This window comes from Pimephales promelas, chromosome 5 (genome assembly GCF_988280905.1).
Source record: "Pimephales promelas chromosome 5, fPimPro1.hap1.1, whole genome shotgun sequence".
NCBI classification, from domain to species: Eukaryota; Metazoa; Chordata; class Actinopteri; order Cypriniformes; family Leuciscidae; genus Pimephales; species Pimephales promelas.
Genome location: NC_142773.1, coordinates 27,282,575 through 27,304,381, shown reverse-complemented (window position 1 = coordinate 27,304,381; position 21,807 = coordinate 27,282,575). Strand labels below are relative to the sequence as shown.

Here is a 21,807-nt window from a genome sequence, read left to right as displayed (position 1 = left end):
TGACTTTCCACTTTACATGGGACTGTTCTGATTTCACCACTTTATTGACTTGAATTCTCTTACTTTTTTTGGGAGGGGTGGAGGGGGGGTCAGGTTTTAATGTGCAGATCTTTTTGATTTTGGGATTGCCGATCACCATGAGAATCAGTACACATACCAAAAAGAGGGAGAGTGAAATTGACATTAACTGACGATTAACTTGTCAGATATGTGCTCACAGGATTATTAAGTAAGAGTTTTTTAAGTATGAACGTTCCCTTGTGCTTTCTGCAAAAAAAATGTCAAAATTATGGTTTATGACTGTATACATTTTTAACCTTTTGCTTTTACTTTCAAATAACCCATCTGAAATTAGGATTACTGGCTGTGAATTTTTAACACGGTTTATATTTTCTTTCTCTTATTACCAATACTGCATTTCTCTGCTGATTTTTCTTTTTTTTTTAATGATTTTGTATTAACTTCCAATTGTGATGCAGTATTTCTATGTTTAATTTATTATTAGCTGTAATCATTCTTTTTATAGCATTGCACATTGTAGTCACTTAAATGAGAATCAAGTTTACGTTTTGCAGAAATCTATATATATATATATATATGTATATGTATAAATATATAGATCACATTTTCTGTATGTGTTTGATTATTATTCCTCAGCTACCTCTGTATGAGATGGGAGAGCTCAACAGGGACAAATATCGAGTCGGTCGCCCTGATATCTTTTAAAAACATTCCCGTTTAACCTGAAGGAACGGCATTAACTGAGATCTTTTGTGTGGGACTAAAATATTCTTTTTCACATAATTCCTATATGTCTTAAATAAACATTGATTTTATGGACACAATGCCGCCCTGTGCTGTAATTTTCCCTGTGACGCACAACAACTTTGGGTCACACCCTTTGAGTGGTGTTTTAATTGAACAGACGTGTGCCTGTTCACTGTTAGTATGAGAGTGAAGGATGACTGGGAACATGCAAAGATCCCTGCTGGTGTTGCTGCTCATCTCTATGCTGAACTTCTCAGTTGCTTTTCCCATGGAGCCACTTCAGAAGGTAGGAGAATCTTTTTATTAAATTAATTGGTTATATTGAAAAGAATAGCAAAAACTGATGCAATGCATTTATTGTTCATCATACAGACACCTCTACTGTTCCAACCATCAGATCCACAGCCCTCAGAAAGTGTAACACAAGGAAACTCGCAGGTGAGAAATGTGTTTGTGATGTGACACAATCAGACCTATTTGTTCATGTATGTAGATTATTACAGCTGTGCTGATGTTTATAGGACGTGAGGGTCAGCAGTCTGGGATTCCGTCTGAAAAGAGCGAATTCTGCTAACACAAAGAAACCGGCCCGTTACTGTGCTGGATGCTTCTCAGTTATTGGAGACCCAACAAGACCAGAGAAATGAAATCTGCTGTATCCAAATTCTACGTAATTCATATACCTAAATATGCTTAATATTCAGTTTCTGTTGGAAAGAATAACTTGTTTTTTTTTTTAATGCAGCTATGTTTTAGTATACTATGTTAGACTGTCATTTCTTAATTTTTCATGAATTTGCACTTTTTTAAAAATATAAAACATTCAATGGTTTTATTTAAAACGCTCCATGGTTACCTATTTGTACTAGAAATGTCAGTCCGCTATTGTCTTTTGTTATAGCTTTGTGTTTTTTCCCCATGCACGCAGTAAACTGCTATTTGAGGATTTCCTAAACAAAGAAATGATAGTTCAGAATGATAACATGGATTTGAAGTAATGTCTAAGTGGCTGTTTCATAGACGTGTCATTATAACCACAAGGTGTCATTATCGTGTTAAGCAGCTTCAGTTTTGACCATAGTCAATTATTCATATTTCCCACACTATCATTTATGGCTTTGGTACCCGTGGGAGTAAAACGGAATATATACATATAGGATCAGGATATGGAATGAGAGTCTGTATATAAAATAAGCTAAATAAAAATGAATTAAAGTCAATGTTTTATGGTTGGATCTTCAATTTATGTCTTATGTTTTTATTCATTTCTTAACCTGCATAGCAATCATGATGTAGGCTATAGATGCTGTAAACTACAAGTGAGAAGAAACAAATGAAAATCAAGAAAATTAATAAAATATTTCATTCTTTCATTCTTTCTTCTGGAGCACCAGGAGCATTAGAACCTGACGAAGGACATCAAACATATGTTTTTTAATCTCCAAAAAGCTTAATATCAAGTTAAAAAATATTTAAAAAAGCTTCACATGGATTAAAGGAGTAGTTCACTTTTTTAAAAAAAACTTTTGCCGATAATTTACTCACCCCCATGTCATCCAAGATGTCCATGTCTTTCTTTCTTCAGTCAAAAAGAAATTAAGGTTTTTGATGAAAACATTCCAGGATTTTTCTCCATATAATGGACTTCAATGGGAACCAAACGGTTCAAGGTCCAAATGAGAGTTTCAGTGCAGCTTCAAAGGGCTTTAAACGACACCAGACGATGAATAAGGGTCTTATCTAGCGAAATCATCGGTCATTTCAAAAATAAATAAAAAATGTTGAAGTTTTATTAGCACAAATGCTTGCCTTGCTCTATCCGTGTGATGAGTGTTTGTGTTCGTGACTCTCCTGTTCAAACTCGTTCATCAAAATGAACAAATCTTTTTTCAAGTCATGAATCGAAGGGTCCTAGATAAGACCCTTATTCATCGTCTGGCGTCGTTTAAAGCCCTTTGAAGCTGCACTGAAACTATCATTTGGACCTTGAACCGTTTGGTTCCCAATGAAGTCCATTGTATGGAGAAAATCCTGGAATGTTTTCATCAAAAACCTTAATTTCTTTTCGAAATTATAAGCAAAAGTTTTTTTTTAAAGTGAACTACTCCTTTAATATTCACACTACAGTCAGACAATTTGAGAACTAGGCCTATGTTTTGTAGATACAATATTATATAGAAACAGTACCTTCTGTCTGTTGACAGCTCTGTGGTTCAGGTGTGGAAAATGTAGCATCAGTTCGTCCCTCAGGTGCTGAAGAACCATCGGGGAACCTATAGTACAGAACATTGTGGTTACATACAATATCCCCTGAGAGAGCGGTTTGGAATCAAAGAAACTGAAACTAGGGAGAGTTTCAAAGAACTTCGGAAGAACGAGGAAGAAGGTTGACTCAGGGTTTTTTTGTTTTTTGTTTTTACAGTCATTGTCCTCCTGTCATAAGCAGATTGAAAATGAGCCTCACGTTGAAGAGTGGAATCTGCTCTCCTCTCTGTCCAGAATTCCATGATATGCTCCAATCTCCTGCTCCAGCTTCATCTTGTTGTTGTGCAAGGTTTCATAGTCCCGACGCTGCTGTTCGATGTCCCCACGGATGTCAGTGAGCTCGCCCTCCAGCTTTCCGATAACAGAGCCTAGGTTTTGGAGCTCAATGTCGTGCCAGTGCTTGGCATCGTTGAGGGCGTTCTCCAGGCCTCGTTTCTGCAGGGAATCGGGGATCATACAAAGTTCAGTCAATTGAATAGAAAAGGAGAATCGCCGGTGCAACACATAAATTGTAATTGTAAAATTCTTCTTGGTAACAAATTTATTTGAGGTGCATAACAGTCCTCACCAGGGACTCTGATGAAGATGTAATTTTACATCGAAACGTTAGTCAAGTCACTGTTATGCACCTCAAATAAATTTGTTACCAAGAAGATGTATGTGTTGCACCGGCGATTCTCCTTTTCTGTTTGGTCTTGTCCTGCCCTGGTTGCACCAGATCGTTTGGGAATTTACAGAAGCGCAGCAAGCCTTCCTTTTCATTTTCAGTCAATTGAATATTGTAATGCTTTATGATTTTTTTTTGCATCACACTTTGAGAAAGTTGTCCTACCAGAGCTCTAATAGACTCAGTCTCGGCCTGCAGACTCTGAATCTTGCACCCAGCATCATTGCATTCAGTCTTCAGACTCTCAAGCTCCTCTTCTTCTCGACTCAGCTTACTATTCACACTGTGGGCCTGCTGCACATTCACATATAGGGGTAAATATATATACTATATATATATATATATATGATTCATGTTCTATGGTTTACCTTGCACTCAAGGTAGCCGTCAGTCTCAGCACGGTTCCTCTCAATGACCTTCTCCCAGTGGGAACGGATGAAAGCTAGAATCTGGTCCAGGTTGGTCTCAGTGGGAGCATCTGGCTTATCACCCTCATGCCCTGACATCTGCTTATAGAGCACTCTAATATCCTAAAGAAGAGCAAAAAATAGATCCTAATTTAACTCTAACTCTTAAGATAATTCTATCATTTAGCTGTGGTCTTATTTCACCTCTATATGACTTTGCTCCAGATTCATCAGCTCATTCTTCATGCTGTCAATATCATTTTCCAGGTCCAACCTGGACAGGTTTGCATCATCGATGACTTTGTACAGAGAGTTAATCTCCTCCTCCACTGCTTTACGGAACGGCTGCTCATTCTCGTACCTATACAATTGTGCGTAAAAACACAGTCTTTGCTGGAAATCTGTTTATGCAGATAAATGCTGGAGCGATGAAAATCTGTTGCTCTGTTTTAATCAATGAAGCACACTCACACCTCTCTTTGAAGTCCTCTGCATTGGCTTGAACGTTCTCGGTCTGGAGCATAAGTCGAGCGTTGTCCAGGGTGGCCTCACTGACCTTACAGAAAGCAGGAAGATGTTAGCATGTACGACAGTAAGTATTCATTAGTATAAAAAGTTATTAAAAGTTATTTTATTGTCAATATAAAGTTTGACAATATTCTCCATCTCTCTAAATAAATAAATGTTCTCCAAATATAAATATCACTACATTTCGTTAGATTTATGTTTAAAAAAATGTGTTCAGTGTGGTGTAAAAAAAAGTAAACTTAAATTATATATATATATATATATATATGTATATATATTAGGGCTGTCAAACGATTAATCGTGATTAATCGCATCCAAAATAAAAGTTTGTGTTTACATAATATATGTGGATGAAAGGTGTAAAATTATTTATATATGTAAATACTAACACATGCTTGTTTAAGAAATATTTTCATGTATATACTGTATATAGATTTATATATAATTTATATATATGTATATATATATATATATGGATATTTTTTTTTAAATATACATGCATGTGTGTGTATTTACATATATACAAAATTTATTATACACATTTCGCCCACATATATTATGTAAACACAAACTTTTATTTTGGATGCGATTAATCGCGATTAATCGGTTGACAGCCCTAATATATATATATATATATATATATATATATAATATATATATAAATAATATATATAATATATAACCCTATATTTTAATATATATATTATTAATATATATTAATTTAAAAGATATTAAAAGTTTTAATGAATTAAATGAAACGTTTGCTCTTTGACCTCTATGCTTGATCTATACAATCCAATTCCTACCTGTAAATAAACATCCTCCCAGTCTTGCTTTAGGCCAGTCCATGTCCCGGCACTGACAGCTTTCCTATCTAAGCAGTGTCTGATCTGTTCCTCCAGTTGTTTGTTGAGTTGTTCCAGAGCGTGAACTTTATCACGATACTCCAACAGGGACGTGTTAAGGCTGTCGAAGCCATACTGGTGGCCTCTATCCCAGGGCTGGGTCACTACAGGAACCGTGGTGCTTCTAAAGCCTTGCATAAACACGCTGCTGATGCCCAGTGCTCTGCGGGACACGCGTGCACCCAGGCTGCTGGTTCCTCCGGTGGGAGCCATGCCTACAAACACTCCCCGAGGCGCAGAGGTCCCTGTTGCGCTCATTCGGCCCACACCGCCGGGCCGCTCCGCGGCAGCCTGGCCCAGGAAGGAGGATCGACGTCGTGGCAGAGGCATTCCTGTCCTGATGCTTTTTAAGTGACAGACCACTATTAGTCCATAGACATGACCACAATGCAAGCGTAAATATCCACTGAACTCCCCTCAGCTAAACGGCAACAGCCACCAATGCATGCCTCTTTATGGTGGCCTGGCCTTCTGGAAAGCAGGCTCTTTGTTTTAATACTATTGTGATAGAGACCTGGTGATGCTGGTCTATGCTCTTTGTTCATCACCGCTAGGCAGTTTTCAGCTGTTTCAGCACAGTGGTCTTCTCAGGAAAGCTCTATGGACCAATCCAGGTCCCCCTCTCAGTATGTTTTCTGTTTGACAGTGCATGGGGAAACTAAACTTTCATCACAATGACCCAAGAGAGTAGGGCTACATGTGAATGTGGTAGGTTTAATAAACAAGAGTGGTAAAATAAGAAAAAAATAGAAAACAGAAATAGTTTCTTGCTTCACAAGATGATTTTGCATTTGATAATTTTTACCGCAACATCCTGTTTGCAGGTGGAAGATGTATCTGCCATCTGCAGCTGTCATCAAAACATAAGTCAGAAGAACTTTTTTTTCCCAGAAGAAAGTGATATTAATTTTTCTTTTTTAATCACAGACACTCAATGACCGATAATTCGCTCAACTAATTCTTTCAAAATATTGATTTATTCAGGAACGGTGTTTTACTGAATGAGTAATTGATTGAATCATTTATTTAATTTCAACCGTTTCGTTCTTACAGAAACACTGATTTACGCAGTAACATCATGCGTTGTGTTGCTGTCAGTGAGGTGGTTTCTTTCAGAGATGTTTGTTGACAGAGCAAATTAGACAAAGTATGTGATGACATTTCTAAAATGTAAGTTTCTCAGTATTAACTTCTTTACTTAACTTGTATAACAATATCACACGTGCAATCGCATTAAACATGGCAACTGTATGGCACACTATCTATCTATCTATCTATCTATCTATCTATCTATCTATCTATCTATCTATCTATCTATCTATCTATCTATCTATCTATCTATCTATCTATCTATCTATCTATCTATCTATCTATCTATCTATCTATCTATCTATCTATCTATCTATCTATCTATCTATCTATCTATCTATCTGTCTATCTGCCTGTCTGTCTGCCTGTCTGTCTGTCTGTCTGTTTTGTTTATGTAAAGACATTTATGTAAATTCAGGGTCTTATGGGACCCATACTGTATGAAACTGAAAATACATTTTAAAAGAAACACCAACATTTTAGTATGTAACCCTGATTCAACTTTGGTTTCGCAATTGTTTCTCAGAGCAAGACTCTCTTGCTCAAAGGGACCTTGCCCTTTTGAACCAATAAGTTACACCACATTCACTTCTACTTGTTATTTCTGCATTGTGAATAAATGTACAGTTATGTAAATCAAGAAGGATTAACCTAACCTATAAGTTTGTCTCTTACAATAAACCAGTATCAGAATAAATATTCAAAATATTCAAAAATAACCCTGCGGGAGAAGTACACACTTTAGACTGTTCTGGGATTTATAGAAACAAAAATTGTCACATTGTTTTCCACTGAACCACAGCCAATTCCTCTTCTGATCAGAATAACATGGTGGGATTTCCAACCCTTCCCTTTCCCATCATTTATCGTTGAAGGGATTTTATACATTATTGATATTCATGTCTGATTCTGCGTCTGGATCCAGGGATCATAATCTAGTATTGAATGAATTAATTTTTAACATTTTTCACAATAATCGAGTTGTCATGGCCTTTCTCTTCATACGATAAAGGTTTCTATTACATTAAATTTTAATTGCTCATAACATGAATCACAGATGTGGCAGCTGAGTGTAATGCCATGGGCATGCCTTGAATTTGCAACATGAGTGAAGGTATGCTTCACCTGCCTTCAGAACAGGCACAAACATATCGGTAGAGTCTACCCTTGAGCATAACACAGACTTTCAAGACTAAGCAGATTCCAAATTTTATTAATGTCACTGATACCAAGCACTGACCTTATGTAAGCGATCTGTGATAATAATTGCATAAAGGCTGGAGCTTACAAAATTCACAGAAAATTGCATAGCGTCAGAATGTGATTTCATCCATTGGATCAAACACGTTGTATATATTGAGCCAATTTTATAACACATTTTTTCAAGCATCTCCTAACGGTTCATGCTTCTGAGGGAGTTTGTTGTGTTCAGAAAACTGTGAAAGTCTGGTAATCTGTGGGTTCTAAAAATAAGCTTTGACTGGTAGCAATGTAAACTGAATACATTTAATGAAATATACAGGCAAGCAGCATGTATATCACTAATATTTTCTGAAAGGATGTTTTACCAGTGCCTGATTATTCATGGATGGCTCTTAAAAGCACAACATTGTATATTTGATTGTATATTTATTTGATCATTTTAATTGAATTATATTTAATTAATATTTAATCTGTTCCCTTTGAAACAACAGCTCATAATATTTGCTAATGACGAGTATTTAAGACTATGTAGTTTTCCCTATATATTTCTTAGTTTGATTTAGCTTTTATTTTTAGATTTTCAGTTTTCATTTTAATTTAAGTTAAAGTGTGAGCAATTTTCTTATGTGCTTTTGTCATTTTTATTAGTTTTTGTAAATATTTCTATTTCTATTTCTATTTATTTTAGTTTTAGTATACTTCAACTTAAGATTTCAAATTAAATTCTCATTTAATTTGTTAAAAATATATGAATTTTATAGCTTTATGTTATGTAATTAGCAAAAATGTATTTTAGACATAAATCAGTAATGTAATTTTACTGTGATTAGTCTCATTAGGCGATTGGCTCAAAAAATTCTACAGTTCCAGCAAAGACAGCTAAAAGTTTGGGAAACCCGTTTGGAAACAGTCATTGTTTTGTATTTTAGTGTAGTGATTGTCCAACAGAGGCCATTTAGACATTCGTTTGGTGAGTTCTAAGGGTGATATATATATATATATATATATATATATATATATATATAATATTATCTTTTAGCTTTCACTGCAAATACAGCATTTAGATTGAAGTCCCATCCTAGAAGGAAAATATGCCTGCAGGTGAGACTTTTTTGAGATTTATCAGACAACCGACGCCATACCTTGCCACTGAGACAAGTTACAGCTTATTCTTTCTCAATAGACTGTCTCTTTTTGGACTGCCCTCCCTCCCTTAAGTGTATTTAAACTGCAAGCATTAGTCTCTCGCTCTGCCTGCACTCTCTGCTCATTTTAGACTCTGAGCCTTCAGCACTCATCCATAGATATTCACCATGGCTTTGTCCGTTTCCTTAGCCTCTTCCAGAATGTCTGGGGGATACGGAGGTCTTGGTGCAAGTCGTGGTGCAAGATTTGGCCTGGGGCTAGGAGGTGGTGCTGGCTTAGGTGGAGCTCTTGGCCTGGGAGGAGGACTGGGATTTGGAGCCGGTGGAGGTCTTGGCCTTGGTTTTGGCCTTGGTGGAGGTGCTGGAGGTGGTGCAGGATTGGCACTGGGAGGTGGAGGTGGTGGTGGTGCGCTGTTTGACAGTCCTGCATTTGCTATGGGTCGCGCCATTGCTGCAGGAGGGCTCGGTGCAGGCGCTGCACTCGCCTCCGGTCCAGCATCAGGCTCTGCCTTGGCACCAACACTTTCCAGAGCAGCTGAGAAGCACACACTCTCTGGGCTCAATGACCGCTTTTCCACATACATGGCCAAAGTACGGGCGCTACAGCATGAGAACGCAGCTCTGGAGGCCAAGCTGTCCCAGCTGACTGGGGGGACAGATGTGTCCCAAGAGTCATCCGTGACTGCCACGGTGGAGTATGAGGCCCAGCTGAGCGAGTATCGCAGCACATTGGAAACGCTCACCATCGACACTGTCAAACTGGAGATTGAGCTGGACAATATCCGTGGAACCGCCCACGAACTGAAGGCTAAGTGAGTGTTTCCATTTTTCAATGGCATAGTTTTTTTTTTCTTTTTCTTAAAATATTCAAATTTGAAATATACAGAATATTGTCAATAAATAACATTTTTACTTAGGCTTGACTTTGAACAAGGAGTGAAGTTTCAGCTTGAGTCTGATATTGCTGCCATGAAAAAGGTGAGTTTCATCCAGTAACATGATATTCCAAAAAACGGTTATTGTTTTAATACGTTGTTTGTAGAGAAAATTTTGACCACAAATGGCTGTATCCCTTTTCAGGACATTGAATCTGCCTCTGACTTAAGAATTGATTTGGATGCCAAATTCTCCAGCCTGAAAAATGAGCTGGACTTTGTCAGCAAAACACAAGAGGAGGTACATTTCCGTCAATTAAAATCTGAAATCCATGCAATCAAGATAATGTGAAATTTTGCAAATATAAAAAAGCAAATATAGTTATATTATTTTATTGTTTTTAATTAAACAATGATCACCTAATGATCACCAAGACTATGTATTTGATCGAAACGGTAAAAACACTAATATGGTGAAATTTTGTAGCAATTTAAAATAACTGTTTGGGTTTAAATATGTTTTAATTTATTTATTATTAAGCTCAAGAAACATTTCTTATGGTTATTTCTTAAACAATGCTGCTTACATTTTTTTTGTGGAACCCATGATACATTTTTTTCAGGATTCTGAATAGAAAGTTTGAAAAAAAAAAAAAACGTAAAAATTGTAAAAATGTAAGAGACTATGGGATTTTTGATTAATTTAATGCATCCTAGCAAATTACAATGATGTATTTCTTTCTTTTTATTCATTTATCTCTGTGTATTTTGTCTATCACTTTAGGAATTGTCATCTTTGCAATCTAAACTGGGCACAACAACAATGGACACTTCAGTCTCAATGATTGAAGTAGACACCGGGAAGTCCTTTGACATCTCTGTAGCACTCAATAAGATGCGAATGGAGTATGATAAATCTGTGCAGCAACACAGAGAGGAGGCTGAGGCTTATTACAAACTCAAGGTCTGCACACAAGAAGTGCTCACATTGTCTGAATGTTTCAATAATTTTGGCATTCCAACTAAAAGCTCTTATACTCTCTACTTATGAATCTAGATGGATGAGATGCAGGCGACCAATGTCAAAAACACAGAAGCTGTGTCATCGACCAAAGCAGAAATCACAGTAGCCAGGAAAGAGCTGCAGACACTGAATTTAGAGCTGCAAGGGCTTGTGGCTACGGTAAGACTTATTAAATAATGTTGGCCAAATCAAAGCACCTTTGACAGCAATGAAATTAAGTGCAATTTGATTAACTTAAGCACGGGGATGGTATTTTTGGGGCTGTTCAGGTGGTAAAGGACAAGGTGCTCAACAGTGGCAGGTCCCTTGAGAAACAATGTTCGTCAGCAGTGTGAAATGCTTCAGGGCAGGTTCTCAGCATATTATAAACATCTCTTGAATAAATCACAGCTGTCTGAGACAGGAAACAGATGACATAGGAAGTGGTTTATTGATCTCAGCCGTTTCGAATTGGCAGCAAAAGCCCCAATGCCACAAGCGAACATCTTACCCAGTTGCACTGCTGCAAAAGTGGCAGTTTCCCAAGCAACTAAGACAATTCAAGAGTTTCATGACATCATTTACAATAAATTCAATGTCTGAGAAGATGAGATATCATAGTGCTGAATAATTAGGTGTTTTTGGTTTACCGTATGGTAAAAGTACGGTAAAGACAATTCTATGAAAAGACAATGAAACGAGCATACCATGCGTATTACTAGATATTGGCTGTTTATTAGTACTTAATCTTATTCTGTATGACCATATTCTACATGTGTGTGTGTGTGTGTGTGGGGTGGGGGTCTTATTTGCACTCTTGATGTTTTAGAGTGTCACCCCTTCATACAAGGATTTTTTTTTTTTTACGATACTTTAACAAATCAGAATCATCTCCTTGATTTTTTGTGTGTTCATATGGGTCATACAACAAAAGTCACAAAGTTTCACCCCTATCCGATGAAGCAAAAAACTTAAACAATTCAAAACGTAAAAGTCATTTTTGGACGAAGAAGCCCAGCTTGAGCATTTAAAGTGGCAGACAACAAAACTGCAGCAGGCACATAAACAACATGTTATCATCCGTTGGTGTGGATGCTTATAGTTATCATGTTTGTGAATAAGCTTTTAGTTTTTGAAACATAACATATCATGACAGCCATCTATGAATAAGAACATTTTTTGTGTGTGTGTGTGTGTGTGTGTTTATCTTTTCAGAACATGTCTCTGGAGCAGAGTTTAGCAGAAGCCCAGGCTCAGTCTAGTGTGGGTGTTGCTGAATATCAGGCACAGATTGCTAGCCTCACATCAGCCATAGAGTTGGCTAAAACAGACCTTCACAAACAGATCCTGGCCTACCAAGAGCTGCTGGACATCAAACTCGCCCTGGATGTTGAGATCTCCACCTACAGAAAGCTACTGGAAGGAGACGACTTCAAGTAAATATTGTCACAATCAGATGGCTATAGTTGACATTTAACATGGTCATGATTAATTCAATTCAACATCAGTGTGGCCGGTTGCATAAACATAGACTAGTCTTAAAAGTTACCTCATTTTTTTCGCATAAAAATGTAGTTTGGTCTAATCTGAATCTGAGTGATTACCTCTTGTATAACTACAAGTTGGTCAAACTACTTATTAACTGGCACAGTCTTAACATAGAGGCCAAGTTTTTGAAACTGGGCCCCAGGATCTTACACTCTAAAAAATGCTGGGTTGTTTTAACCCAATTTTGGGTCAAATATGGCCAAACTCAAAGATTGGGTTAAAAATTGTCATTTAAATATGTAACCCAGTGGCTGGGTTTGTCCATATTTGACCCAAAATTGGGTTAAAACAACCCAGCATTTAAATGTACAGTATGTGCAGATCAAGGATCAAGATCAGTATGTGCAGATCACCACCATATTCACTTTTTTGCCTTCATAGTTTATTTTAATGTGATGGTCTGTGGTATTACCTTTTCGAAATACACATACAGTATTCAGTGTAGTTTCTTGATTGTTATAAAATAAATAAATTGGAAAGTGTTAGGATTAGACAGGACAATTATAAAACTAGTATGTCAAGTCAACCTTTATATTGCATTGTTTGCTACATTTTCTTTCTTTCTTTCTTTCTTTCTTTCTTTCTTTTTTTTTCATTTGTACTTTTTGACTTTCAGGATGCCTGAGTTCACAGAGTCATCATACACTTTTTCAGGTGAGAGCTGCTTTAGTTTCAATATCTTTGAGTAGATGGATACCAAAAGTTTATGTAAGTTTAATAAACCGAAAGGACCCACTGCAACAATGGTATCAGATGCATTGGAAACAGTCATCAGGGAGTTTCATGGGTACCTTGGAAAGCTTCTGTGGTCAGGCAGTTGAACCTTATTGAGTGTTTGCTTGGTGACTGTTAACAAACCGTTATAGTTATTTTGCATGACTGCTCAAACCAACAGAATGTTAGTACACATATGAGTTTGAATTTGATGATGAAGATTAGATGACACACAATTATCTCCTTGCCATCTGAGATAAGAGAGAGATAGATTTCAAAGTTTCAAAATTCTGTCATCCTTTACACACCCTGATGTCATTCCAAACCCCTGTGACGTTTTCCTTTTTCTCTTCTGTGTAATAGTAAAATTTCCATTTGGTATTCACTGATAATCTTCCCCTTCAATGAGCTGTTAAAGGAGTAGTTCACTTTTAAAAAAAAACTTTTGCTGATATTTTACTCACCCCCATGTCATCCAAGATGTCCACGACTTTCTTTCTTCAGTTGAAAAGAAATTAAGGTTTTTGATGAAAACTTTCCAGGATTTTGTCCATATAATGGACTTCATTGAGAACCAAACGGTTCAAGGTCCAAATGAGAGTTTCAGTGCAGCTTCAAATGGCTTTTGGACCTTGAACCGTTTGGTTCCCAATGAAAACGAGGGGTGTCTGTTTTGTCTGTTTTTGTGACTAACGTTTCTTTACTATAACCATGGAGTATAAAATTCAATATAAATTCTCGGTATTGCACTGGACTCTATACGATCGGCAGCGGAAGTTATCGAACATCCTTAAACCTTCACCGGAAATACCGCCGTGCATAGAGCCCATTGGCGGAATTAAAATTTTTTGGTTAACTATCCTTACTATACACCCCCTACAGCAACGCAAATTGTCGTTGATGTCACAAAGCGGATAGGATGATCATTCTGTTTTCACTTTTCATGCACATTATGAAGGGACGCATGTTGTTGACTTATGGCTTTCACTTGTTCAGCAAGTGGAATTATGAGGAGAACAGCGTATTCATCCATAACATTTAGATGAATTGTAAATAGTTGTGATGATAGGCATTTTTATTGACAAGAGAAGTCCAGGGGCATGGGGAGGGGGGGCGCTTTCTCATCTGCGCTTTTCCATCCTGTAGGGAGGGCTTTGCCCCACACCAGCACCCCCCTGGACTCCCCCCATAACCCTGCCCCAAAGGACATACAAACTAGATACATCCTGACAGGCAAGTTTTACTCTAACATGCAAAGGCAGTGTAGGACAGAAACTGCTTCAGGTTTATGAATGTTGACAAATACTTCAGCCAATTAATAGTGCTCATTCCTTGTCCCCTTCTCTCTCTGTTTATTAATGTGTGTGTCTTTATTCCATTGTCCTTTTTTCTACCAACAGCTGGTCAAATAAAAGTCAAAGAAATCATTACAGGTATGTTCGCAATCATTTCCACTGTTGGATTTGAAGTCAACTTTTATTTGTGCTGTCCATTGCATTCGCCATGTGACTTTACTATTTTTACCGGTCATCAACAAGACCAGCATGTGACTTTCCTCATCTTTCTTACACAGAGACATCCATCATCTCTGATGCAGATGACACTGAATCCTCTTGAATTCAGCGAGGACCTTCAGTCAATGCAGTCTTGATGAATGCAGACCCTTGGCCCAGACCCCGGAGTCCCATTCGCTGTTTCTTAAATAAAGCTGCATTTATGATTAGATCTAGGCTATGTTTCATTTATCATATATGATATTTGATATTTGACAATATCAAACTTGAACAAGTAAAGCTATATGAAATACAACAAAAGCACCATCATTTACATTACTGAGTCAAATCCATAGTACAGGGACTCAAATTGGTTGGTAATGCTATTGAAAAACAGCAAAAAGAGAGTAGCCTAATGCTTTCAGTGAGTTACAACCCAAAAGTACATGGAATTGCACAATAGATTTTCTTTGGCTCTAAAACACAACACAATGTAGGCTAAACAAACACCTGTGAAGATTCAATCCGGAAAAAATCCCTTATATTAACAAAGTACATTGGATAGCACCAGAGAGAAGTCTGTTATTTTCATTGGAAAGTCCACTTGTAACCTTTTGATTAAATATTATGAATTTAAAAAAAGGGGAAAAAATAATCATACACAGATTAATTGTTCACAATAAGATCTAGGCCTATTGCATGCATTTAGAGAATAGATTTGGTGATATTTTTCATGTCGATTTAATGCTTCAAAATCAACTATACTCTTATCTACTTTAGACACAATGCTCTCAGTCCCTCATAATCTTTTATGGTTTCTTTCAGAAGGTTGTTGTTGTTAGAGGATGTCATGCTGCTCTGACGAAAAATTGAGGAAGTCACGCTTTGTGATATCACACTCATGTCATTTGTTTTTCTCACTTTTTTTTGGTTTAATTTTTCACTTTACCACTGTGATACCACAGGGCTCATGACTCTATTCAAAACATCATGTGACTGTGAAGGGTTTAATGGAAACATGGGCACTCAAACAAACAAAAACAAATAGATGTACACCTCACCTCAGCTCAGCCTTACTTTAGAGCATAGAGTTAACCAAAAGAGTGAGTGACTAAAACTAAACAAGCATTGCAGCTACAGATTAGCATCCAGCTAACAACCTGAAATCTTTCTAGCTTCATCTCATAATAGTATTAAAAAATCATTTTTTGTTTTCTGCAAAGTGATTTCATAAACCCTCCACACTCAGAGTAACAGTTTTGTGGGGGTGTATGAGATGCATTATCTGTGCTTTGTTCCTCTATATAACCTTGTGGTCTTAGCATGTCGTGCAAATGTTCACCGCAGAATGTTCTCAGTAGTACTAAATGACATTCGTCCCCATCTCTCAGTGTCAAAACAGTTGCTAGGTTATGCAGGTTTGTCATGCGATTTGACGTATGGAGGGCCACCACCTAAATCAACTTTCACATCAGTTTGCACTGATTTAAAACAAGACGTGCATTGCATCAGCTTATTGCTACTTAAACTTGCGACCGATAACTTATAACAGTCCTCAGTTTAGTGAAATACCTACAGATTAGAAATCAGCAAAAGTTTAGCTCTTTTTATAGCAGTGTTAACACTGAAAGGGTTTTGGAGTCAGTCTAACATGAATCACATGCTACCTCCTCAATGTTTTTTTTTTTTTTTTTTTTTTTTTACAGTCGATGGTTTTAACAAGGGCTCAAACCATAGCTTGAGCAAGGCCTAAAATTAAAAGGATTAAAAGTGCATGTGTGTGTGCATGAGTTTTTTTTTTTGACCTGATCACTGAAAAGAAAGAGGAACAGTTTATGGTTGGCGTGCGTAAATGCCACATATGGAGGCCACAAGGTATAATTATAGACACAGAGCACAAACGTCTATGACCTCTTGCTCTTGTGATGTAGACATTCTCTCTAAAAAAATATTGTGCAAAAAGTTTGTAACTGGGGTAAAACAGCTTTTAACTGTAAGCGATAGTTCATTTTGAAATTAATTTTTTTTAAATATGTTTTAGCTTACCTCAAGGGCATCCAAGATGTAGACGTCTTTGTTTCCACAGCATTTTCAATTTTGATATTTTTCGGTCAAACCGTTCTTGTCTGTCAGTCATATAATGGAGGTTTATGCGGTCCACCTCAATGAGCATGCACAGAGAAGTCCAAATTAAAAATGATTGAATGACTTGTAAATGTAAGTACACAATAGCCTGAAGTACACAAGCTGAAGTACTCTGAGGCCGAGGGTGCTTCTATCTGTGCAAGCGCACAGAAGTGATCTCTTGTGCGTGAACATCACTCATTGTTTACACAGAGATTTCAGAAGTGTTATCCTTCACTGTGAAGATCTAAACATATTGAGATATACAGGAAATTGCAGACCGAAGACCGCTGACCGAAGTGCCCGTGCCTTCAGATCACTTGGACGTGGCTGTGGTTACAAGACGTAAAAACGATATAAATACTGTTTGTTTTCTCACACAAACCGCTCGTTTTGTGTCTTAGGCCATCAATGTGTACTTACATTTATGAGTCATTAAATCATGTTTAATTTGGACTTCTCTGTGCATGCTCTTTGAGGTGGACTCCATAGACCTCCATTATATGACTGACAGACAACAACGGTTTGACCTAAAAATATCAAAATTGAAAATACTGCGGAAACAAAGACACCTACATCTCGGATGCCCTTGAGGTAAGCTGAAACATATCAAAAATGCATTTCAAAGTGAACTACCCCTTTAAAAGGACATCTTTGTACCTTTTTGTTTTACCCATTTAAGGTGCATATTATTACCTTAGAAATGCTACATAAAAGTTGTCTTTTTAATGGGACTGCCCCAGTGACAAGCTGAAGGTATAATTTGTACACATTTTGTTGTTGAGTGTTGTTTGCATTTTAAATGAATATATCCAACACATTTTCTCACAGAAATAGTTTATACCCAACACAGAACATGTTTTTGATCTTATCACTGGCAATCATGTATGGAAATGAGAGATAAGAGTTTGTAAATTGAGCAATCATTGCATTCAGCAATGGCGACAGCAGATCCAAGATAACCCAAAACTACTTTTTTTGAGAAGTCGTCCAACAGCATGACCTAAAAACTATCTTTCATATAAGCATCACAGATGTTTATTACCTTGCTCTGTTATATATGAAATAAAATATTTTATATTTATATTTATATTTACTCTAAGGGAGAACATGCAGTTGTGTCTGACCTGTGAGTAAGAGGAAATTTGTCCTTTGAAACAGGATATGGCATAAAAAAATGAATGTAATTAGTGTCTGGGGTGACAGTTTTAATGATAAACAGGATGTCTGGGTCACGAAGATTCACACCCAAGTAAGGATTGCATGTAAAAAGATGCAAATGAAAGCTTATTTATGATAAAACGTTAAATCCATGCATAACCAGTATCAGAAGTATTGACGTATCATCTGTATTGCGTAAATTGTTGGTAAAGAGGTTGCTGTGTATGCAATTGCTCTAATTCATCAACTAACAAATGATTAGTGTTTTACTTGCGCGGATAAAAATCAGGATCATGTCATGTCATCAATGTGACTGAACACAGTGACAAACAAACCTTAGAAAACAATGAAAAAAGATGAAAGATGAAAAACATCCAGATGCTTCCTTGTTTTCATGGCAATCATGACATTACACAAGTGAGTTGAAAACAAGAGTTCAGTGTATGCAAAATCCCCCAAGAAAAATGGAAATGAAGATGTCAAGATGTATAAAAATGATCGATCCGAAGTGTCAACTTTCTTCCCTGGATGTCCAGTATACATATGGCATGTATAAGGCAAGGCAATCGCTCTTCATTCACGGTCAGAAAAGTTGGTTAAGGTGTTGGTTGAGACGCATGACTGCAAAACACATTTTAGTCCTTTGCATGCAATAATGTTGCAACACAGATAACATTGCATGATGGAGTAGTGCTATTGGGGAGCATTTTTACATACTGAGTAAACAAGTGCAGACGTATTTTAAAGTGTGTCCAAAAATGATCCAATAAAAACAAAACAGTTTTCTCTTTAATGTTGCACTATGTATAAAATGGGCTAAAAAAAAAAAAAAAAAAAAAATAGGACGTTGTACGTGACTCTGTGGCATGACTCTAAGAGAGAGAAAAAAGTGTGAAGAGTTCCTTCTTGTGCGTCACTGTGGTTAAACCTCAGACCTTAAAAGCTTCTGCAAAACAGACGTTTCCCAGACGGCGCCAAAACAACGTGAAAGTGATCATAGTGATCGGGAAGGCAGCAGACAGCAGTTCATCTCTAATACCAGTCCCCTTTTTCTCTAAGATAGTAAAGTAAGTATCAATAGAGTTTTTAGAGTATGTAAAGGATTTAATTATTACCAAATTATTCATAATGATATGCACTCGTTTATCGGTTGTGGATATTTGCGAATCTAATATTTAGTGAATCTGAGTTTTTTTTATATATTTAATTTTTAAAAGTTTTTTTTTTTACTCATTCAAGAACAGAGAACAACGATGAACATAACCGAGGTTGTGACGGCATTCACTGAGAATATGACGTCAGAATATGTAAGTGAATATTTGCATTAAGTGCATGCTGATAACTCTATGTTTGTCTGAAACTTTAACATAAAGTGATGTTTAAATGCACATTATCAGGGTTAATAAACTAAAGGCTGAGTAAGACACATGCTTTGCTATATTTCACAGGATTATGGAGAATCTTCCACAACTTTGGGTGAATATGAGGATGTGTCAGTGTGTGACAGATCAGCAGTGCGACAGTTTCGAAGCTACTATGAACCTGCTTTCTATTGGATAATTGTCATTCTGGGAGCCATTGGCAACTTTCTGGTGGTCTGGATATACACACACTTCGCAAACCGCTTGAAGGCTATGACGGACGTTTATCTACTGAACCTGGCTCTGGCTGATATGTTCTTCCTCTGCACTCTGCCCTTCTGGGCCGCCGATTCCATCTACGGCTGGACCTTTGGCTTGGCTCTCTGCAAAATCGTCTCTGCCGTTTACAAAATCAACTTCTTCAGCAGCATGTTCTTACTTACCTGCATCAGCGTCGACCGCTACATTGTGATCGTCCAGACTACCAAGGCTCAAAACTCCAAGAGGGTCCGTCTCTTGTACAGCAAGCTCATTTGTGTGTTAGTCTGGATCCTGGCGGCCTTGTTGTCCATTCCAGAGTTTCTCTTCGCCCAATCGAAAGAAGATGGCGATGGCAATCACTTTTGCACCATGGTCTACTCGAACAATGAAAACAACCGTACTAAAATACTGGTCCTGGTTCTCCAGATCTGCATGGGCTTCTGCATCCCTCTCATAGTGATGATCTTCTGCTATACCAACATCATCCGCACCTTGCTCAAGACGAGAAACTTCCAGAAGCACAAGGCCCTGCGGGTCATCATGGCAGTCGTGGCGGTGTTCGTTATCTCTCAGCTCCCGTACAATGGCATGTTGGTCTTGGAAGCCACTCAGGCAGCCAATATGACAATTACAAACTGCGAAGAGGTCCAGCGCTTTGACATCACCGGACAAGTTCTGAAGAGTCTCGCCTACATGCACAGCTGCCTAAACCCGTTCCTATACGTCTTCGTCGGAGTGCGTTTCCGAAAAGATGTGATTCGAATTTTCTACAGTCTTGGCTGTCGTTCAACCGTGAAGAACTCCAAGGGGTTGTTGGGAAGCCATCCCCGCCCATCTGTCATGTCGGACACAGAGACCACCAATGCGCTGTCATTGTGAGCAGGGTCAGATCACTATCAGTGATGCTTGCTTAGCAAAACCTTCTGTTTTGCTGCAGGTGCTTGGCACCTGAGTTTCAAAACAGAAGTTCGAGGTTCAGTAAGAGCTCTTTGCATGCTTGAAAACAGGCTGTCTGGCGGAGGGCTAAAGTAACCTGCTCACCACAATGAGATGGCTGCAACTTTGAATATTGGATAACAAGAGTTCTCTCTGTTTGACTGGGCCATTAAAATGAAAGTCAAATCCTGATCAAATACATGTGTACTGTATGAACAGAAAAACAGTGTTGCGGCAGGGACTGATTTGCCCACTTAACTGTTAGAATATTTTCCATCTATTTCTCAGCATTAATTGTCCCAGTTTATCAAATGTTGTAACCTGATTTGTCATGTATGTATGAGATTTGTAAGAGCACATGAATGAGCACTGAAAAGTGTTTTTATCTGTCAAAAAAATGTTTATGAATGTTATTTTATGATGCTATTTTGTTTTATTTCATTTTAATTGCTGCAAAAGTATAACTGTGAATTTTTCTTTGAGATTTAAAGCCAGTTTTGTACAGTCTGGGTTTTGTATCTGTATTGTTTTCATTTTACACCAAACATAATGTGTATAAATATTTGCTGCTCATTTTGTAAAATTTCAAAGAGTATATGCCAATAAACCTTAATAAGACTGAAGACTATTTTTTATTGTATCTTATTCCCTTTCTCTTATACAAACACATGTTTAAAGATGTTTTCTCCATCATATATCACTGGGGAAGTATACCATCAGAATTTATATATATATATATATATATATATATATATATATATATATATAACTTTAGGGCTAGAACAGTTTATCACTGGGGCAGTTTCCACAAAATGCACCTTTTATGGGTAAATAAGGTGCAATATTTGCACACAAGCATTCTATTAATATAGACATGAGAGTATCTAAGATGTTTTAATTGTGATGCTCGAATCTGGCAGATTGCCACAAGCGCGTACTCTGTCACGAACCGTTAACTGTGACGTGCATCATCTGTCTGGTTTACTCAATGTGGTCTTGTGGGGAGACAGATACACTCACTAGAAAACAGACACGTGCTTGCACCCACACACCCACACACAAACCTCACCTAAGCATTTCAAAAATCAACACACAATGCACTCAAAAAGTACCTTGAATTCAACAGGATGGGCCAAAAAAAATCACATAAATTTCCATTTTCCACATAGACCTGTCTGTTTATTAAAATGAAAACTGATTCAAAATGGGATTTTCTGTAACTTTCACAGTGTTTAAAAATTATTTCAAAAACAAACAAAAAATTCCCACCCATGTCTACTAATTAAATAAAAAAATTAAATTGGATAATAATATAGGCTAGTCATAGGAAGTGCTTTTTATTGTGATTAAAAAG

The 21,807-nt window shown here is 37.3% G+C and overlaps 3 protein-coding genes across 3 annotated transcripts; 2 read left to right on the top strand and 1 right to left on the bottom strand.

The window, feature by feature from the left end:
- Nucleotides 1-2,016: 2,016 nt before the first annotated feature.
- bfsp2 (beaded filament structural protein 2, phakinin) lies at nucleotides 2,017-6,239 on the bottom strand. The gene is made up of 8 exons (XM_039677067.2): nucleotides 5,442-6,239; nucleotides 4,581-4,663; nucleotides 4,312-4,468; nucleotides 4,069-4,230; nucleotides 3,866-3,994; nucleotides 3,233-3,468; nucleotides 2,956-3,041; nucleotides 2,017-2,174 (listed from the first exon to the last, which is right to left on the bottom strand). The coding sequence occupies exons 1-8, from the start codon at nucleotides 5,868-5,870 to the stop codon at nucleotides 2,131-2,133; spliced, it is 1,326 nt and encodes a 441-aa protein (XP_039533001.2). The 5' UTR covers nucleotides 5,871-6,239; the 3' UTR covers nucleotides 2,017-2,130.
- Nucleotides 6,240-9,129: 2,890 nt separating this feature from the next.
- On the top strand, nucleotides 9,130-14,839 carry LOC120481667 (thread biopolymer filament subunit gamma). Its single transcript, XM_039675427.2, has 9 exons — nucleotides 9,130-9,789; nucleotides 9,895-9,955; nucleotides 10,058-10,153; nucleotides 10,637-10,816; nucleotides 10,910-11,035; nucleotides 12,071-12,291; nucleotides 13,020-13,057; nucleotides 14,518-14,550; nucleotides 14,691-14,839. Exons 1-9 carry the CDS (start codon nucleotides 9,146-9,148, stop codon nucleotides 14,732-14,734), a joined length of 1,443 nt encoding a protein of 480 aa, XP_039531361.1. The 5' UTR covers nucleotides 9,130-9,145; the 3' UTR covers nucleotides 14,735-14,839.
- A 4,011-nt stretch (nucleotides 14,840-18,850) lies between these two features.
- Nucleotides 18,851-21,076, top strand: ccr9a (C-C motif chemokine receptor 9a). The gene is made up of 3 exons (XM_039677897.2): nucleotides 18,851-18,962; nucleotides 19,135-19,202; nucleotides 19,344-21,076. The coding sequence occupies exons 2-3, from the start codon at nucleotides 19,149-19,151 to the stop codon at nucleotides 20,394-20,396; spliced, it is 1,107 nt and encodes a 368-aa protein (XP_039533831.1). The 5' UTR covers nucleotides 18,851-18,962; nucleotides 19,135-19,148; the 3' UTR covers nucleotides 20,397-21,076.
- The last annotated feature ends 731 nt before the right edge of the window (nucleotides 21,077-21,807 follow it).